This window comes from Haliaeetus albicilla, chromosome 25, assembly GCF_947461875.1.
Source record: "Haliaeetus albicilla chromosome 25, bHalAlb1.1, whole genome shotgun sequence".
In the NCBI taxonomy this organism is placed as follows: domain Eukaryota; kingdom Metazoa; phylum Chordata; class Aves; order Accipitriformes; family Accipitridae; genus Haliaeetus; species Haliaeetus albicilla.
The window spans coordinates 23,975,390-23,990,929 of NC_091507.1; the positions used below are offsets into that span (position 1 = coordinate 23,975,390).

General features: G+C 37.3%; 1 protein-coding gene across 3 annotated transcripts in view; it reads right to left on the reverse strand.

The window, feature by feature from the left end:
* The window catches only part of MYO16 (myosin XVI), a 393,194-nt gene that overhangs the window by 211,300 nt on the left and 166,354 nt on the right, over window positions 1-15,540 (reverse strand). For all 3 annotated transcript variants that reach the window (XR_011322146.1, XM_069770289.1, XM_069770288.1), the window contains exons 6-7: window positions 10,691-10,815; window positions 6,657-6,782 (exon numbers count right to left, since the gene is read on the reverse strand). Coding sequence is in view for 2 of the 3 variants with exons in the window: in XM_069770289.1 (XP_069626390.1) it covers window positions 6,657-6,782; window positions 10,691-10,815 (251 nt within the window). In the remaining variant the exon portion in view is untranslated. The remainder of the gene's footprint in view (window positions 1-6,656; window positions 6,783-10,690; window positions 10,816-15,540) is intronic.

Genomic DNA, 15,540 nt, shown 5'->3' on the forward strand with positions numbered 1-15,540 from the left:
TTTTGAAAATGACACAGGTTGTGTATAACATGCTAAGAAACACGAGGTAGGCATCTGAGCTCTCTAAACAATTTTTATTTATTTTGGATATTGCCAATTTATTGATGGGAAGAAATCCTTGCTACTGGAGGAGTTACCTTGGAGAGGTACAGTCAGCAGTTCAATGACTCTCTTATCCTTTTTTTTGACATCACGGAACTGTTAAACCTCAAAGCCAGAGGCTAAATCTGCCTCGCTAAGTAAGAGAGTGCAATGGAGCAAGCTTAAGTATCCCTTATAATCCACACTACTTAACTGTTAGTTCCATCCTTTACTCTGCTTTGGACCACTCCAACCAGCTCTCTACAAACAAGACTAATCTCCTATAGAGGAAACTAGTTCTAAACAATATGAATGTGAGCCAGATCGTTGCCTGGCTTAATCCCTAGCCTTCTTTTATTTAGCAATTTAATAGATTAGACATAGGCAGCATCCCCCAGGGATGAAATTTTGGGAGAGGTAGTGTTTAAGCTACTGGGGAAGTCAGCTCTGACCTGCATGCCTCCAATAGCTTGTTTGAAAGGTGACATTTCTGCGATAAACAACAAAGAAACAGCTTGTGCCTGGGAATTGTGCCAAAGTACCCAAGGCAAATGTCAGAGCTCCAGCCTATTCCCACCACGGGGAGGACAAGCGTGTGCTCTCCTGATCACAGCAGCCTGGAAGATGTCCAGCGGGGACAGCACTACCAGTGCCAGATTACTAGCTGTTGAAGTGATTGCTGTGCTAAATTCAAATTAGGGGGCCAGCCTGAGAAATACAAATTGCCCTTCTGTAGTTGGTATCAGTGCCAGCATGGGCGGTGTGGTACCCAAGTGACAACATGTGCCCCACTCTGGTGTGCACAGCCAGCAGCCACATATATACATATAAACGCCAGCACTCCCCACGCTGCATGTGAATGAGACAAAGGAGTTCAAAATGCCATCAATAACAGTATTAAGAATGTGTATGTCCAAAAGGTCCTGTTAAATTTACATAGGCAACCCTGGCACATTCTTATTTCTTGAGGCTGGTTTTGCTGCCTTCATAATCTTATTTTGAAGAGGCTTTTGTGTGTCACCGATGCAGATTCGCCTGTGTGTCGAAGAGGTTATTAGATTCCATCATCATTGTATTAAGGTAAAATTATTAAGGAAAGCAACTCTGACCTTAATACCTCAATAATATCCACTTTTGCTATAATGTTAGAATCTCAATGTGCATTAAAAATAAAAACTTGCTTTTAGCCCTAATAGTTAGGGGGGGGGGGGGGGGAGGTGGGGGGGGAGAATACAACAGTCCTAGAAAGTAAGAATAACCTTGCTTAAAAATAGGGCCATTTTTTAATGTTATAACATTATTTTTTAACATTTGCAGCTGGTAGTATTTCAGTTAATAGTCTGTTGCACACATTGGTAACCTAATCTGTTCCTGCAAAGCAGATCCTCATCTTACAGAGAGACTGACCTTCAGGCAGTAGCCTCAGTTGCCTTATTCTGTACTCAGTAGCCATATCCTGTACATAACCCTCAAACTCACTAGTAATATCCTGTACTCCTATGCAAGAAAGATGTTCTACTCTGGATCTACACACTCTGGCACTAATAGAACAATTCATTTATCATTCACTCATGCTCTTTTTCAGTATTTGGACTAATACTGTTCTAGCAAATTTTAGATGGTAAATTTATCGGTGAGACTGCTTTTCTTTACAAATATAGGTAAAGACAGGTACAGACTTTTTTTTTTTTTTTAACATCAGATAATACATAATGGCACTTAAAATTCAGAGTTATTCCCTGTTTGGAAACAATGCAACAACCTACTGCTATGTTTTGCTTTTGGTAAGATCAGTATTGCTGTTAAGTATTTAACGCTACTCCCTCTGTAGGTCTCACTCTGTGCAGCTTTATGCTAAGAGTAAGACATAAACTCCATGCCCCCTTCATGATGACTGGGGAGACCCAGCACATCCAGTGGGCAACTGACCCATCCTCTGGCCTGTTTGTCCCACACTTTGTCTGGATTCCTCCTGGAAAATTTTAAAATGTTCAGGTTAGACCTCTAACATATGCTAGCTGCCCATCACCTCTACAATCAGGGAGGGTCAGACCACTAAGTAATGATTCATCCCACCTTTTTAAATGCATCTCCTAGATTTGTCTGAATTGCACTCTAGAGGTGATTCTTCACATTAGACAGACACAGCTTTGACTTTGCACTTAGGTTGTAGGTGGCTAAATTTCACTGAGAACAATCCCATCCTAAATAAAACTGGTTTTGCCATTATCGAGGTGTCTCTACAAGCCAGGTTTTGATCATAAGGTGTGGGTGTGATGTCTTTCACATGCTTAGCTCACTCAGGATAATGTCTCTCTGCTCCAATAATTTCTCATATAATTTACTGTGGGAGATGGAGCAATAAGCTTTTTGTAATCCACTTACATTGTGTATTAATTTACAACTTGAGATTTGTAAAAAGAAGCTTGCAGCGCCTTTATTCTTTCCAAGTCTCCTCCTGTACAGATGCAAATTAAATTTTCTCACTATAAATTTAAAACTTCAGTAGACTCTTCTTTTTTTTTTTTCCCCAGGTAAATTAGTACCATGTCTATTATTGTTACAGCCTTACAAATAGCCAAATACAGTTGGTTTGGGGTTTTTTTTCATTTTTTTGTATTTTGTGTATTTGCAAACACAAAACTGTGTATGTATAGAGCTCTGGTCCTTCAACTGAGTCTGGATGTCACTCAAACAATGTAACAACTTCTTCATAAGAATATCACTACTCAAACTTTTTCAGAAAATAATATGCAAAATGAATGAAAGTTCTGTAACAAAATAGTGCAAAAACCAAATGTGTGATTTGTATAACTAATCCAATTGCATTTTATTAAGGTAAGCAGCTTCTCCAAAAGAAAAATATATCTGAATTACTAAGAATTTAGGTACTTCATAAACAGGAAAAACTATCAGTCCTTATGACTCATGGAATATAATATTAATTATATATTGGATGGGGTTTGGCTGCAGGTATTGCAGCAGCAGTGCTAGTAAGCTACTAAACAACAATGGTTTAGAATGGGTTTTTTGAAACTTCTGTGACCAGTCATTAAAGGATCATTGCTTATTAGACAAGCTACAAGACAAGAAAAGGCTATTTTTCTGTTCAGATACTTCCTGGAAGGAAAGAAATCCTCTCAAGAATTGAAAAGAACATCAAACTAAAACCAAACAGACTTTTTTACAGTCTTCTAGTAGAACATACAAGATTTATCACTGTAACAAGTTCTTCAAGTGAGAATTCTTAAAAAAACCTGTCACAAATACGTGTTACAAGAGGTGAAACTGTAAGGGATGGAGTCCAGAATTCATATTAATGACTTTCTCAGGGAACATTAGTATTTTTTGGCTAAAAAATAACGATTCCCTCGTTAATGTATTTTAATTTAAAACAGACTATCCAAATCATGTCTTGATTTAAGGTCATTCCCATTCTGCCATACTACTTTTTCCCAAAATAGTAACAATGCTCGTATTTGTCTATAATTAATTACTCAAAATGGACTTATAAATATGATATGCATATGAAATCATACTAAGGCTAAAAGATGTTTCAAAATTATCATCATAAGAAAGGAAAATTTAAAAACACCCCTATGGCTTAGCTACTGGATGAAATATTTTCCCTGATAGCTAATAAATCCCTCTTACAAAGGAATTTAAATTATTTACTTGTTTCTTACAAACAGAATCCATACGAAAGCCATACTTATCTCCTAAATAAGGATGGCAAATTATCTATCATGATAATAAGGTATCTCCAAATTGTACTATTTATTAACACTACAAAGGGAAGATATCTGCTCTGTATTTTGTTAATTTCAGGAAGGAAGACGCAATGTTACTTCATTTGTCTTCCTCCATGTGCACCCATAGTGCTTGCACAGCAACTAGCACAACTGGTCCCTGGCTTCTCACCAGAAACTCCTGGAATAATAAGAATCACTGCCCCCGTCATCTGGGACATAAACGGAGACACAGTTCAACAACAGAGCCAGCAAAAAGGATCACCTCACAAAATAGCAATCTGAGCTCTTACAACACTTCAAAAGGAAAGACATTTTCTCCATTAGCCACTTTCAATTGCAAACTTTACATGTACAGGTCTGTTTCAAAAAGAAGAATACCCAACTTCACGACAAAAAAGGTATTTCAAGTCATCCGGGGTTAGTGTTGCAAACATATACGTGTTACACATATATACCAAAGAAAAGTTCTTCCACAGTCCTTTCGTGTCCTTTTCAATCCAACTAGTGTTTAGGCTTCACACTAGAAAAGACTTACAGCCATCGTATAACTACATTAATGCAGTACAAAGCCCGAACTTGCAAGCCATCCCTGAAACTAAGAAACAGTAACTCCAGCTCAAGATTACATCACTGCAATCACCTTTCTCCTAAGAGTTTTTTTGCCCTACTGAAGTCCAAGCACAGGTAGAGGGAGTGTGTGCCCACCCGCAGCATCACATGACGATCCAGAGGGATCAGTGAGGGCAGTAGAACTTCAGAACAGCACAGGACAAGATGGGATGAGAAAAATAAAAACTACAGTACATGTAAAATGTCACTGATGCCTCACTTGCTAATAAAACTTGGGTGCAGTGTATTTTTGCAGAAAAATTTTCTCTGTAAATTTAACCTTCCAGAAATTATTGAGGGTACACTTCATATAAACTAATGACTTAATCTATTATGAAAACATGCTAAGCTTTCATACCCTGTAAAAGAGCAGACACCCTGTATCTCAATAGGAGAAATCTATACCCCAGCAGAACCTACTAGTCTCAAACACATTTATTTTTACTGTCTTCTTGCTATAAAGTATATTATTTATTTTCTGAACTCTGAAAAGAGGTTGGCAGCCATATATTCAATGAAAATGAAAACATGTGCTATAAGGAAATACACATATGTCATTTTAATGAGCAACGGGACATGAATCAATATATAGCATAAGTACTGAATTGTATCCTTAAATAGTTTTGCAATCCTAAAAATGTGCTGTATACGTAGCAGTTTTCTAAAGAAGACAGTCTGATAGGTGAATTACAATATACATGCATAAGTACTTGAATTACATCTGTCTACCTATATACATATCTTTTTTGCTTTTCATTAGACATTTTGGCATGCTTAGAATCTACTCCTTAAACCTTAACATGTGGATCACCTACAGTAAAAGACTCCAAAATAAAAAAAAAAAAAAAAAAAGAAAACCCAACAAAAAAAGCAATCTTGGCTTCGTATTCAGATCAACTGCACCCCGCCTCTTGTATGTCACCACCTTCATCTTGTAATTCACAGGTTTACTCACATGAGTATCGAAAAGCAACTGAGATACCAGAACCACACATGAACAAAAATCCTAGTTCTCCTCAATCACCGGCTAGAGATTCAGCTAAATGAATGGGATTGTTTCCACTAAAATCAGGAACAGAATTAATATTACCTAACTATGGAATTCATACTCCAGCAGAAGCCTGTGAAGATTTTTATTTATATTTATTAGAACATAAAAAAAGAAAACCAGAGACCTGTTTAGAATCAACAACTTCTTGCCATTCTGAGTTACATTTAAAAGCATCGTTGATGGCGACAGAAATAGGCATTACAAGACAGCAAAGTACCAAAGAAACAGCGGAATGGCTTGACAGCTCCAATTCATAGCATTTTCTGACTAACTCACCACACCTACATTCACAGTGTCAGGAAGGACATCCCTGCCATCAGCAGGAATCTGAACAGAAGCAAACCATTTTTATTCAGAGCAACACTGGGAAGCTCAATCTTGTGTCCCTAGCAGAGCAGGTCCAGCCCCTCCTGGTGGAGGACAAAGATAGGAAGTGACGAGTTTTCCAGGAGCTGCAGCAGAGACCTGAGAGGGAAAAGGGCAGGAACACAGGAGGCTGAGCTAGGATGCATCAGAGAGGTTTTTGGAAGGTACCTGTGGGTAAGTGGTGATTTGTGAGCCATGAGGTGGGCAAGTGGGAGCCATGGGGAACACTCCTAAAGTGGTCAAGACTTTAACAAAGGCCCACTGAGCATGTCTGGGGAGAGCGAGGATGAAGGAAAAGTGAAAAGGTAGAATATTAAGAGGCCCAAGTCATGTTTAGGCATGGCATCCAAATCCCAAACGCAGGTCACCCCTCCACAACTCAGTGACTGGAAAAGTTTGAATGCGACTGCTGTGTTAAGTGAACCCTGGACATTCATCCACAAAACTACACACAGAAAAAAGTTAGCTAAAAGTAAGAGTTTGACATCAGAATATAAGAAAATAACAGACAAAAGTGGTTATTTTGGCTCCCTTTCAAGTGTCAGTGCACATTTAATTTTTGCTGGAGACAAACTGCTGTTGATGGTAGATTGATTTTAATGAGCTGTATCGGGTTGATAGCTTTACAGTGTTTATTCTCAAGTGTTCTCTGTGATTTGAGATGCCACCTATAGTACAGGAGTGTGTAAGCTTTTCACATTAAAACCAGAATAGTCTCCCTGACTTGAAAGTATCTGCTATTGCTACAGAAGACTACCACAAAGAAAAGAGAAGCAGGTGAAAAAATTGTGCTTTACCTGTCCATACTTTGCAGCTAAATGTAGGGGTGTCCAGTACTGATTATCCACTACATTGAGATCAGCCCCATGGTCCAGTATCAGAGATGCAACATTCTTGTATCCATTAGCACAGGCCACATGCAGCTGCAATATAAAAGTATCTTAATAGTTTAAAGAACTCAGAAAAACCAGTGACATGCTATTGCATATCTTGGCTGCCCCTCAGACCTAACTGGCTAAATCATGATAATGACAAATACAAAATATACATGCGATAACAGACTAGAAACCCACTGCAGAATCTTTTTTAGCATTTATAAACAAAACCTGCAAAAAAGTAAGAATGGTAGCTTATTGAGAACTACTTAAACAATCTAGTCTCACTAGATACTTTTCACGCCATTTCAAGCAAACATCTTTTCAAACACACACACAAACTTCATGAGCCCAGGTAGCTTCATACATTTCAACAGAGCTTGGCCTAGACCTAACCTTCTTTGTGGCCGTTCAAATACCCCAGATGTAAGTTGACGCTACTTTACTCCAAAATGAATTCATTAACATACAACCAAACCAAGCACATTGAGGTTGCAGCACAAAATCAGTCACAAAAAATATTTTCTCAATTTTGAACCACAGAGATTTTGTTTCCTCTGCTGGCATTGCTTCCCTAGATACTTAAGTGGTATTTGTTTTAATAATTGTAGTTGATTTTCTGTGTCAGTAAACTTCCTTTCTGAGTCAAAGTGGAACAGAGAGAAGGCAGAAAATGCAGTAACAGAATGACAGAAATTCAGGTTAGCAGGAACCTCAGGAGGTCAACTAGTGCAACTTGCTGCTAAAGCAGGGACAACTTCAAAGGTAGCTGTGTTTGCTCATGGCTTGTCATTCTGAGTAGCAAACACTGTATGACTGATAAGGTACTGAAAACTGCAGTGGCAAGAAGGGGAAAGAGGAAACTCAAAAGTATTTTTGTTAATGATCAATTTGAGAAACTAGACGCTAACTTTTGCAGTTGTATTACTATTTAAGGCTCTATATGTGTTTGACATTTGTATCAGTAATCAATTCCACTATAAATAGTATTTACAGAATGAGACCGAGGGGGAAAAAGATAGATTTTATTTTTTATTTAATTAATACAAATAGCAGGTATGTATAATAAATATAAAAGCAATATAGTACCAAACAGGACTTGTGAAGAGAGAAAGAGAAAAAATGACCATAGAGAAAGACATAGTAGGGCAACACAAATTATTTGCTCTGGTAATAATCAAGTAAAAGAGGAAAATGCAATAAGGAATCCTATGTCAGGGAAAATTTGTCATTTGTGGGTTTTGGTGGAAATTGTTTCTTGTGTATGGTGAGTAACTCTGTTGAGGCACATACTTCACATGACGAGATCCATCCAGGTTACAGTTTAGTGGTCTTTATTTTCTCATGGTCCTCTGCTACAATTTCAAACATTCCATCCACTTCTGGGAGCAAAGGGGACAAAATTTGCATTTGGAAATTGGCACAATATAATTGCTCATCTCCAGTCAGAAGCCATCAATTCTCATGATGATCAGTAAGAACAGGGCTCAGGAAGACTACAGAAATGGCGAACTGAGATTGTACATGTTAACCTGTATCCCCAAACCACACAGCCCAACTATATGATTTTTTTCCCTTGAAGTAATGTTAGCCAAAGAGACTATTTTTCTTAGCATTGAAATAGATGGCTAACAGGAAGAAAAAGGTCTTGCAATAAACTTGTTACTAGAACTGTGTAGTTCAAAAGTCACTATAAGCATAGGAGACACCGAAACAGAGTCCAGGACATTATTTGCCTTATTTACTATTTCTGGTTCACCTGCACCTGCAGACCATGCATAAAGTTTTCTCTATAAACATGCTTGATGCAGAGGGATGAAACACATTACAGCTCATCAAAAATCTTCCCCTGGAAAGGAGGCAGAGTACCCCTGCTCTGGGAGCAGAACAACTCTGTATGCTATAAATGCTCTTAATTTCAAATGTACAAAAACCTCAAAGTTTTCCAGTAATTTGACGTAGCTTCAGCTTTTCTTCTGTTTCAACAGAAGAAATTACATTTTTTATTGAGACATCAATTCTGACAAGTGCTATTTTAAAGTAGTTTAAAAGCTCACAGGACAAAGGAAGTATTTTGTGACTGAAATCTTTCAAATAAAAAATACTACAGGATGATTTAGCAGAAAAATTAATTTTGCCATATATCATTCTATGTCTGTATTGCATGTGCACATATTTAAGTGCTATTAATCTATGAGAATGTGTCCATTTCTATATTTATGGCATCATTTTTTTGCCTGATTCATCTTAACTTCCACATGGACACAGATATATTCTATCAAGAGAAAACAAATCTCATTTGCTACTTAGAACTGAGATATTTGTTGTTTTCTCTGTATACATATATGTAAAGCAACAAAAACTATTCCCAGAACCCTTTGATACACATACAGCTATCACAGACTGGCTGACTCCACAACCATGAATAGAGACAGAGCAGTTGAACAAATTCCGGATTTCCCACCAGTTTGTTAGACAAAAGTTTCACATAATAGACATCTCAAACAAAAGCAAAATAATCCACTTTGTAGCTACTTGTTGCAAGACTATGAAAGAAGTTCAAAAAAATCAAAGTTCAACATAAAAGCCGTTCATGCAAAAAACATCCCCTTTATCAACATCCCACCAAACAAACAAGGAAAACCAAACTATCCGCAATGGTTTTCTGCTAGTATTTGCAGTACTCTCTAACATATTTCAGACATGCATTTCAACTACTCCAGCTAACTACAGAAAAGGTTTTATACAGTGATAGTTATGTAAGCTCGTAACTCAGTTTAACTAAGCCAATTCAGACTAGAGTAGCAATAAAAGTACAAGAGAAACAACTTTGCATTTTACTGTGATTTAGCAGCTTAGCTTAAATGTATCAGAAAACTGGAAGTTAAATTAATGCTTTTATGAATTAAACTAAAAGTTGTGTTGTTTCTTCCCACCCCTCCCCTGCTTCCCTCCTGTTTTTAAGTACAGTTAACCGCCTCGAGGTGACCACCCCAAAAGTCATAGCTTCCTGTATAGACAGAGCCAGTGGTTGGGATTCAACAACCCCAGATATGAGGCTGCTCACTTTTTCAGTTATAGTTTAAATACTCCACAGGTATTAAAATATGGAATTAAATACTAATGATTCAGTGTGTTAATTCAGTATCATGCAATGTAATTCAGCGTAAATGCTGAAAGAATAATAAATATGTGCCTTTCTAATTATTTTAGTACAGTACCTGCAGAAAAACACAGAAGATTTTTCAAAAGTTATTCAATATCTTAATGTTGTTGATGACCATTTATTGATTGACAATGATTTGAAGATTTTATATGCAAAGAGAACATTCCACAGATATGCTACCTAGGGAATAATACATTAATTTTTAAACTATTTGACTGCTGAAGAAGTAGCAATCCTGAAAAAACAAAGGGATAGAAGATCTATTAGCAGAAAAAAATACAATGAGACCCAGTGACTACAAATAACATGCAAATCTGGGAGAAGGAATACTTATTCACTGATATGGTGGAAGCTTCATTACACTGAATCAAGATGGGATAGTTTCACGAAAGTCTTTTAGCCTGGCTCAGCCAGAAGGTACGAGCCTAAAACAGGAATCACTGTGTGAAGTTTCAGGCCCTCTCTTACACAAAATGTCAGAGATCACAAGTATCTGCTGCAGTTCTAAACTACAGTGCTAATATTTTTTTTGCTATTAATTTTTGTTCTATATATTCAGTGGCTAAGAGTAAGAAAGCTGTCATTAAGACACAGATATTGCACTAGCCTACTTTAAAATCGGTACTATGCATGGCCTTGACATCTGTCTATTTTCAAAATGCCAGATGAGAAGCAAAACCTTGCATAACCTCACTTTGCTTCTTAGAGAACTGCCTTGCAAACATGCCCGTCAGTACACACTTGCAGTACATGCATATTCACAGGGTGATGATTACATGTTCCCACTCACCAGTGTAACTCCTTCGTCATTCTTTTGATTCACACTTCCTCCACTTGATATGAGCTGTCGGACATCTGTAAGCATTGTCATAGGTCTCTGTATTTTCATTTGGCGCAATGAATTGAGCTCTACACCTGGAAAAGAGAAAAGGCTAAGACCTTCTGGTATTTCATTCATCAATAAAGAACAGACATATGATCTTCTGCTCTGGGTTTGTAAAAGCTTAATCAACATTTAATTAGACTTCAGTGTACATTTATAGAACATGTTTACTTACTTATATTTACCAAAAAGTTTACTTGCATCTTTATTTTAAGTCACTAGATGGATGATTTAATGTCAGTCAACAATACTGAATAAATGGGCCTGATCTACTGACTGGCAAGAGCAGTTGTAGCTAAAGCAGTTGCAATATCATTAAATCCACTGGGATAGTGAAAATAGCTGCGAATGGGAAAAGAATTAAACACTCTAAGGAAGCCTCTCAAGTGTTTAGGTCTTATTTAATGAAAATTATTTTTGGCTGCTTTCTTTCAACCCTGTGTATACATCACAGTGCCTAGACCAGTCCCTCAAATCTGTTGGCTCAACCACTTGAGAGACTGTGAAGTGAAGAAAATGACATTAGAACTCAACACTTTTTTATCTGCCTGGGTTATTTTTAACCGGGATTAGTTCTCCTGCTGAGCTTAGACCATTACAAGGCCCCATAAACCAAGAGAAAATGTGGTACAGAAGCAGGAACAGATGGGAGGGGATGAAAGGAATGAAGGGCACAGGGTTACTTGTGTCAACATTGCTACTGAAAGAAACAGTTCTCGAAGTACAGTTTTAAAATGAAGATAAGCAAGGCAGTCCATAACCAAAAGAAAGCATGGCCTCCAGTCTGAAGAGATCTAAAATTAGAAACCGAGGGTACAACAAAATTGCTAAGTGGTTAAACTAGCAACTGGCTGTGGCTTGATTGGAATATCTAACAAAATTCAGGGCTTGATTCTTCCACTCCTAGCTTCACTGGTCACTTACATCCATATATAGAAAATGTAATTTGAGTATAAAAATCCTTCCTCTCTACCCTGGCCATGACGTAACAAAAAACACATGAATAAATTATTTCTCAGTTCTTTTCCACATTTGTCAGTGAGCTGAAAAGTGAAAAATATTAATTTAATTAATATCTATTTAACTTAATATTTTATCTTCAACAATTCTTGCAATTTTTTATATTACTAAAACAACTGAAGCATGTTTCAGAGTAAAACCATATTTTAAGTTTCTTAGTTTTAATCTACCCTGGAACTCGTATAAATGGGTGTACCATATGTAGTTCAGCAAAGAATCTGAATCATTTTCTTTCTCTAACATGCTACTATACACACTGCTTTATGTTCTGAATTTTATTTGCCTGCAGCACTTCTAAGAGTTTTAGCTCTCAAGTGAAACGTTCAGTGTGCGCACCGTCTTGCTGGCCACATTTACATATTCTCCTATTTTCACACCTGTCACCTAAATGACACCAAATGTAAAACCCAAGTCTAAACCTAAGCTGGAGAAAATGAGATGTTTTCTGTATCTGGACTAAAACCTGTGATCTTTCACATACATGTAATTCAGACAAACAAACATACATATGGTACTGATGTCTTAAATTAGATACGACCCAAAAGCAGAATTTGCTAACGTCCTATTGCCTGACAGTTGCTAGACTGGAAGACAATGCAGATTTCATAGGGTGTTCCGAGTATCTCCTAACAATCAGTGGATTCATTTTGTCAGAATTGAAGTTTTTGTGCCTTCATCACATTTCACAGTAATGATTTAAAACTACCCAATGACATTTACAGATTACTGATGCCACACGGCATCAATTAAATGTCTTTTTTTCTTTCTGTTTCTGCCTATTTCCTGCTTTTTGTAACAGTCAATTGATAGTTTAACATTCTTGTGCCAGTGACAGAACTCTCTCAAATCGCCAAGTTTAAATTTCCAAAACACTATGTGGTGTGAAGGGCTACATACACCCAAAATTAGTTATCATTTGCAGCACTCACTTCACTTTTTAAACACAACACAGACAGACAGAGCAGCTGAAATGAAACTTGACTGGTCATGATAAAGCTCTTTCTAATGTTGTCAGGTAAGAAAGATTAAAGTTTAAAAATATATGTATCATTTTCTGCCTGATGAAGGCAGCCATTTGTCAGTGAGCTGAAAAGTGAAAAATATTAATTTAATTAATATCTATTTAACTTAAGTACTACTGACAGAAGTTATGTCAATTTTTAGTTCCTCTTGACGTCTCCAATAAACAGTTAGAATAAGTTTTGTTTTTCAAGGAGAGAAGCAGCAGGTGGAAATTAACGTACTACCTCTTTTGTGTGTAACACCTCAAACACTCAAAAATTAAAACTAAGTTCACAATCCACAAATTAGAAATACCAGTTTCTGACTTTCCCCCAGAAGAAAAAAAAAAAAAAAAAAAAGACTGAAAGTGAAGCACAGTTGTTATCAGGTTGTCCAGTTCGTCATGTTTCATTCATACAGTAATGGCTACAGGTTGAGGGCAAAGGCCAGCTGAGCCCACTCAGCCTTTTCTAGCAATTTACTATTGACTTACACTCAGCCTGGTCAGAGAATTAACTTATCGGTATATTCTTATACTGACGGTGAACTATCAATCCTTACACCTCGTAAATTGCATTTTATAGAACCTTGGTGTATCCTGTCTGGAGCCACAAAAAATCTGGCTATTGAAAGATTAACTTTGCTCATGCTGAAGGAAAATCAAGAAAAGAGTTCAGCTGCATCAACTGCTATATAAATTCTATCACAAATATAATTACACCCATCAGCTCAGAGAAAATGCATAAACAATGCTACATAGCAACAAAAGGCACAGTCTATGTGAATCTCAAGATAGCTTTATTGGCTTCAAACCAATAGTTGTATACAGGAATGATACACATTTCATTAAACAAATAGCAGTAAAAAGCCTGGCAAGTGAGCTACCACAGTGACATGGTTCCACAGGCTTCATTTTTTAAATATCCAAAAGAGTTTTGAAAATGCTACAGAAACAACAGAGATCCCCTTCCTCTGCCTTTATAGAAAACAGAATGAAAACATGAAAAAATAATCTAAATTGCAATCTTAGAATTGCAGGTTTGAATTCCAAGAACTCAGGAACTGTCAGGCTTCAGTGAAGGTTTCCCTGGTGGGGAGCTGAGAAGCCGATTTACCAAGCGTGCACACACATCATTCTCTGAGGCTCAAACAAGGAGACCTGGTCAGTAACTACCTTCGCTTAATCAAGTTTGTAAATCTGGCGAGTTTACTCTCCCTCCCCAGGCAGTGATACTTTTCATCAGTTTAGATGGAACAATAAAATGTTACTCATACAGTAAGTAACTTGCTGCCTGAATCAAAGAATGACCTTAACATTGCATTTCAACAGGGAAATGCGGTTTAGATATTCAGCTGAAAAGGGATGACAGCCAGCATGAATAAATAGTGGAAGAAAACCAAATTGGCATGTGCTACAGGAATGGATTCACATTTTAAAAAAAGAAAAGTCAAAAAGAAAGGCATAGGATGGAAAATACGCCCCAAATACCCTGTACCAAATCAGAACAAGAACTACATGCTCATAAATTCTGCAGGAGATGAGATGGAGAAGGAACAGTTAAAACAGTAGTGACCCTGCAGGATGACAGGCAGGAGCATAACCTAAAAGCTACAAAATATATCACTTCTCACTCTTTAAGAAAAACACCTGAAAAGGCCATTTCACGTGCTTTGGCTGTCTCACCCTCTCTGGCATATGGTTATAGAACTGACAACCCAAAGGAATGTAAAAACCTCCAATAAAAAGCTGGAAGGTAACTTTCAGAAAGTTGCAGTGGTAAAGAAATAGATGGCAAACAGAACTGAGAATTGCTACAAAAAATAATCTCCTCAGAAATGTCTGGTACCAAGAAGACTCTCCATCTGCGAGGGGAACACCCGTTCCTGGGATCCGTACAAAGCGAACACTCAAGCACTTTTGGGGAAATACCCATTGCACTCACCCAGCAGTCACTCCTTCTGCAATGTGCACGTCTCATTCTCCAACGGGCTTAAGAGTCTTTAGGAGAGGTCAATATCACATTGCCTTGCAAACACAAATGTGCATTAAAAAACTTGCAACAACTTTGAGAAGCCAATCTCTCATCTCCTCTTAGTTAAGTCTTCTCTCACCCTGCCTGTATCTGCCCTTCCTGCCCAGAACTGCAAACAGAGCAAGGATCTTTTCACCCCAAGCGTGATGAGCCTGTCTGTATTCGTCTATAATTTTAGGGATACCATTGTTTAGAAGTTCTATTTTTCTCCTGTGCAGCATAGTATAGGATAGACATGTTCATAATCAATAAGAAAAAAAAAAGTCACGGTATCATTCTTGAAACATTCATTTTCATTCATAAAAATATTCAGGTGTAGCTGTTACTTTATCCAGCTTTATTTGCTTTAAGTTTTAGGAGGACTCTTCTGGCTGCTTACTAGATAGCTTTGTAAAGAGCATTATCTTTGTTAAATTACATTGTTCAGTAGCTCTTGTGCGTATCGTTTGGCATTATGTGCATTTGATTTTCAAAGGTCAGCGTATGAACAGATACGTTTCAGCAACATTTATTATGTGAGAAGGGAAGTCAATATTTTCAGTATCTGCAAGAGTGTGTATTTGCAAAACTACTAAGCTCTAATTCACTGCAGAAGTACCGACTGATAGTTGTTGGTGGGTTTTACCTCTTTGTCTTTAAAGAGATCATTATATAGGCATAGTGAAAGATGTTTAGTTTATTTCCTTCCAATCTGAAAATGCT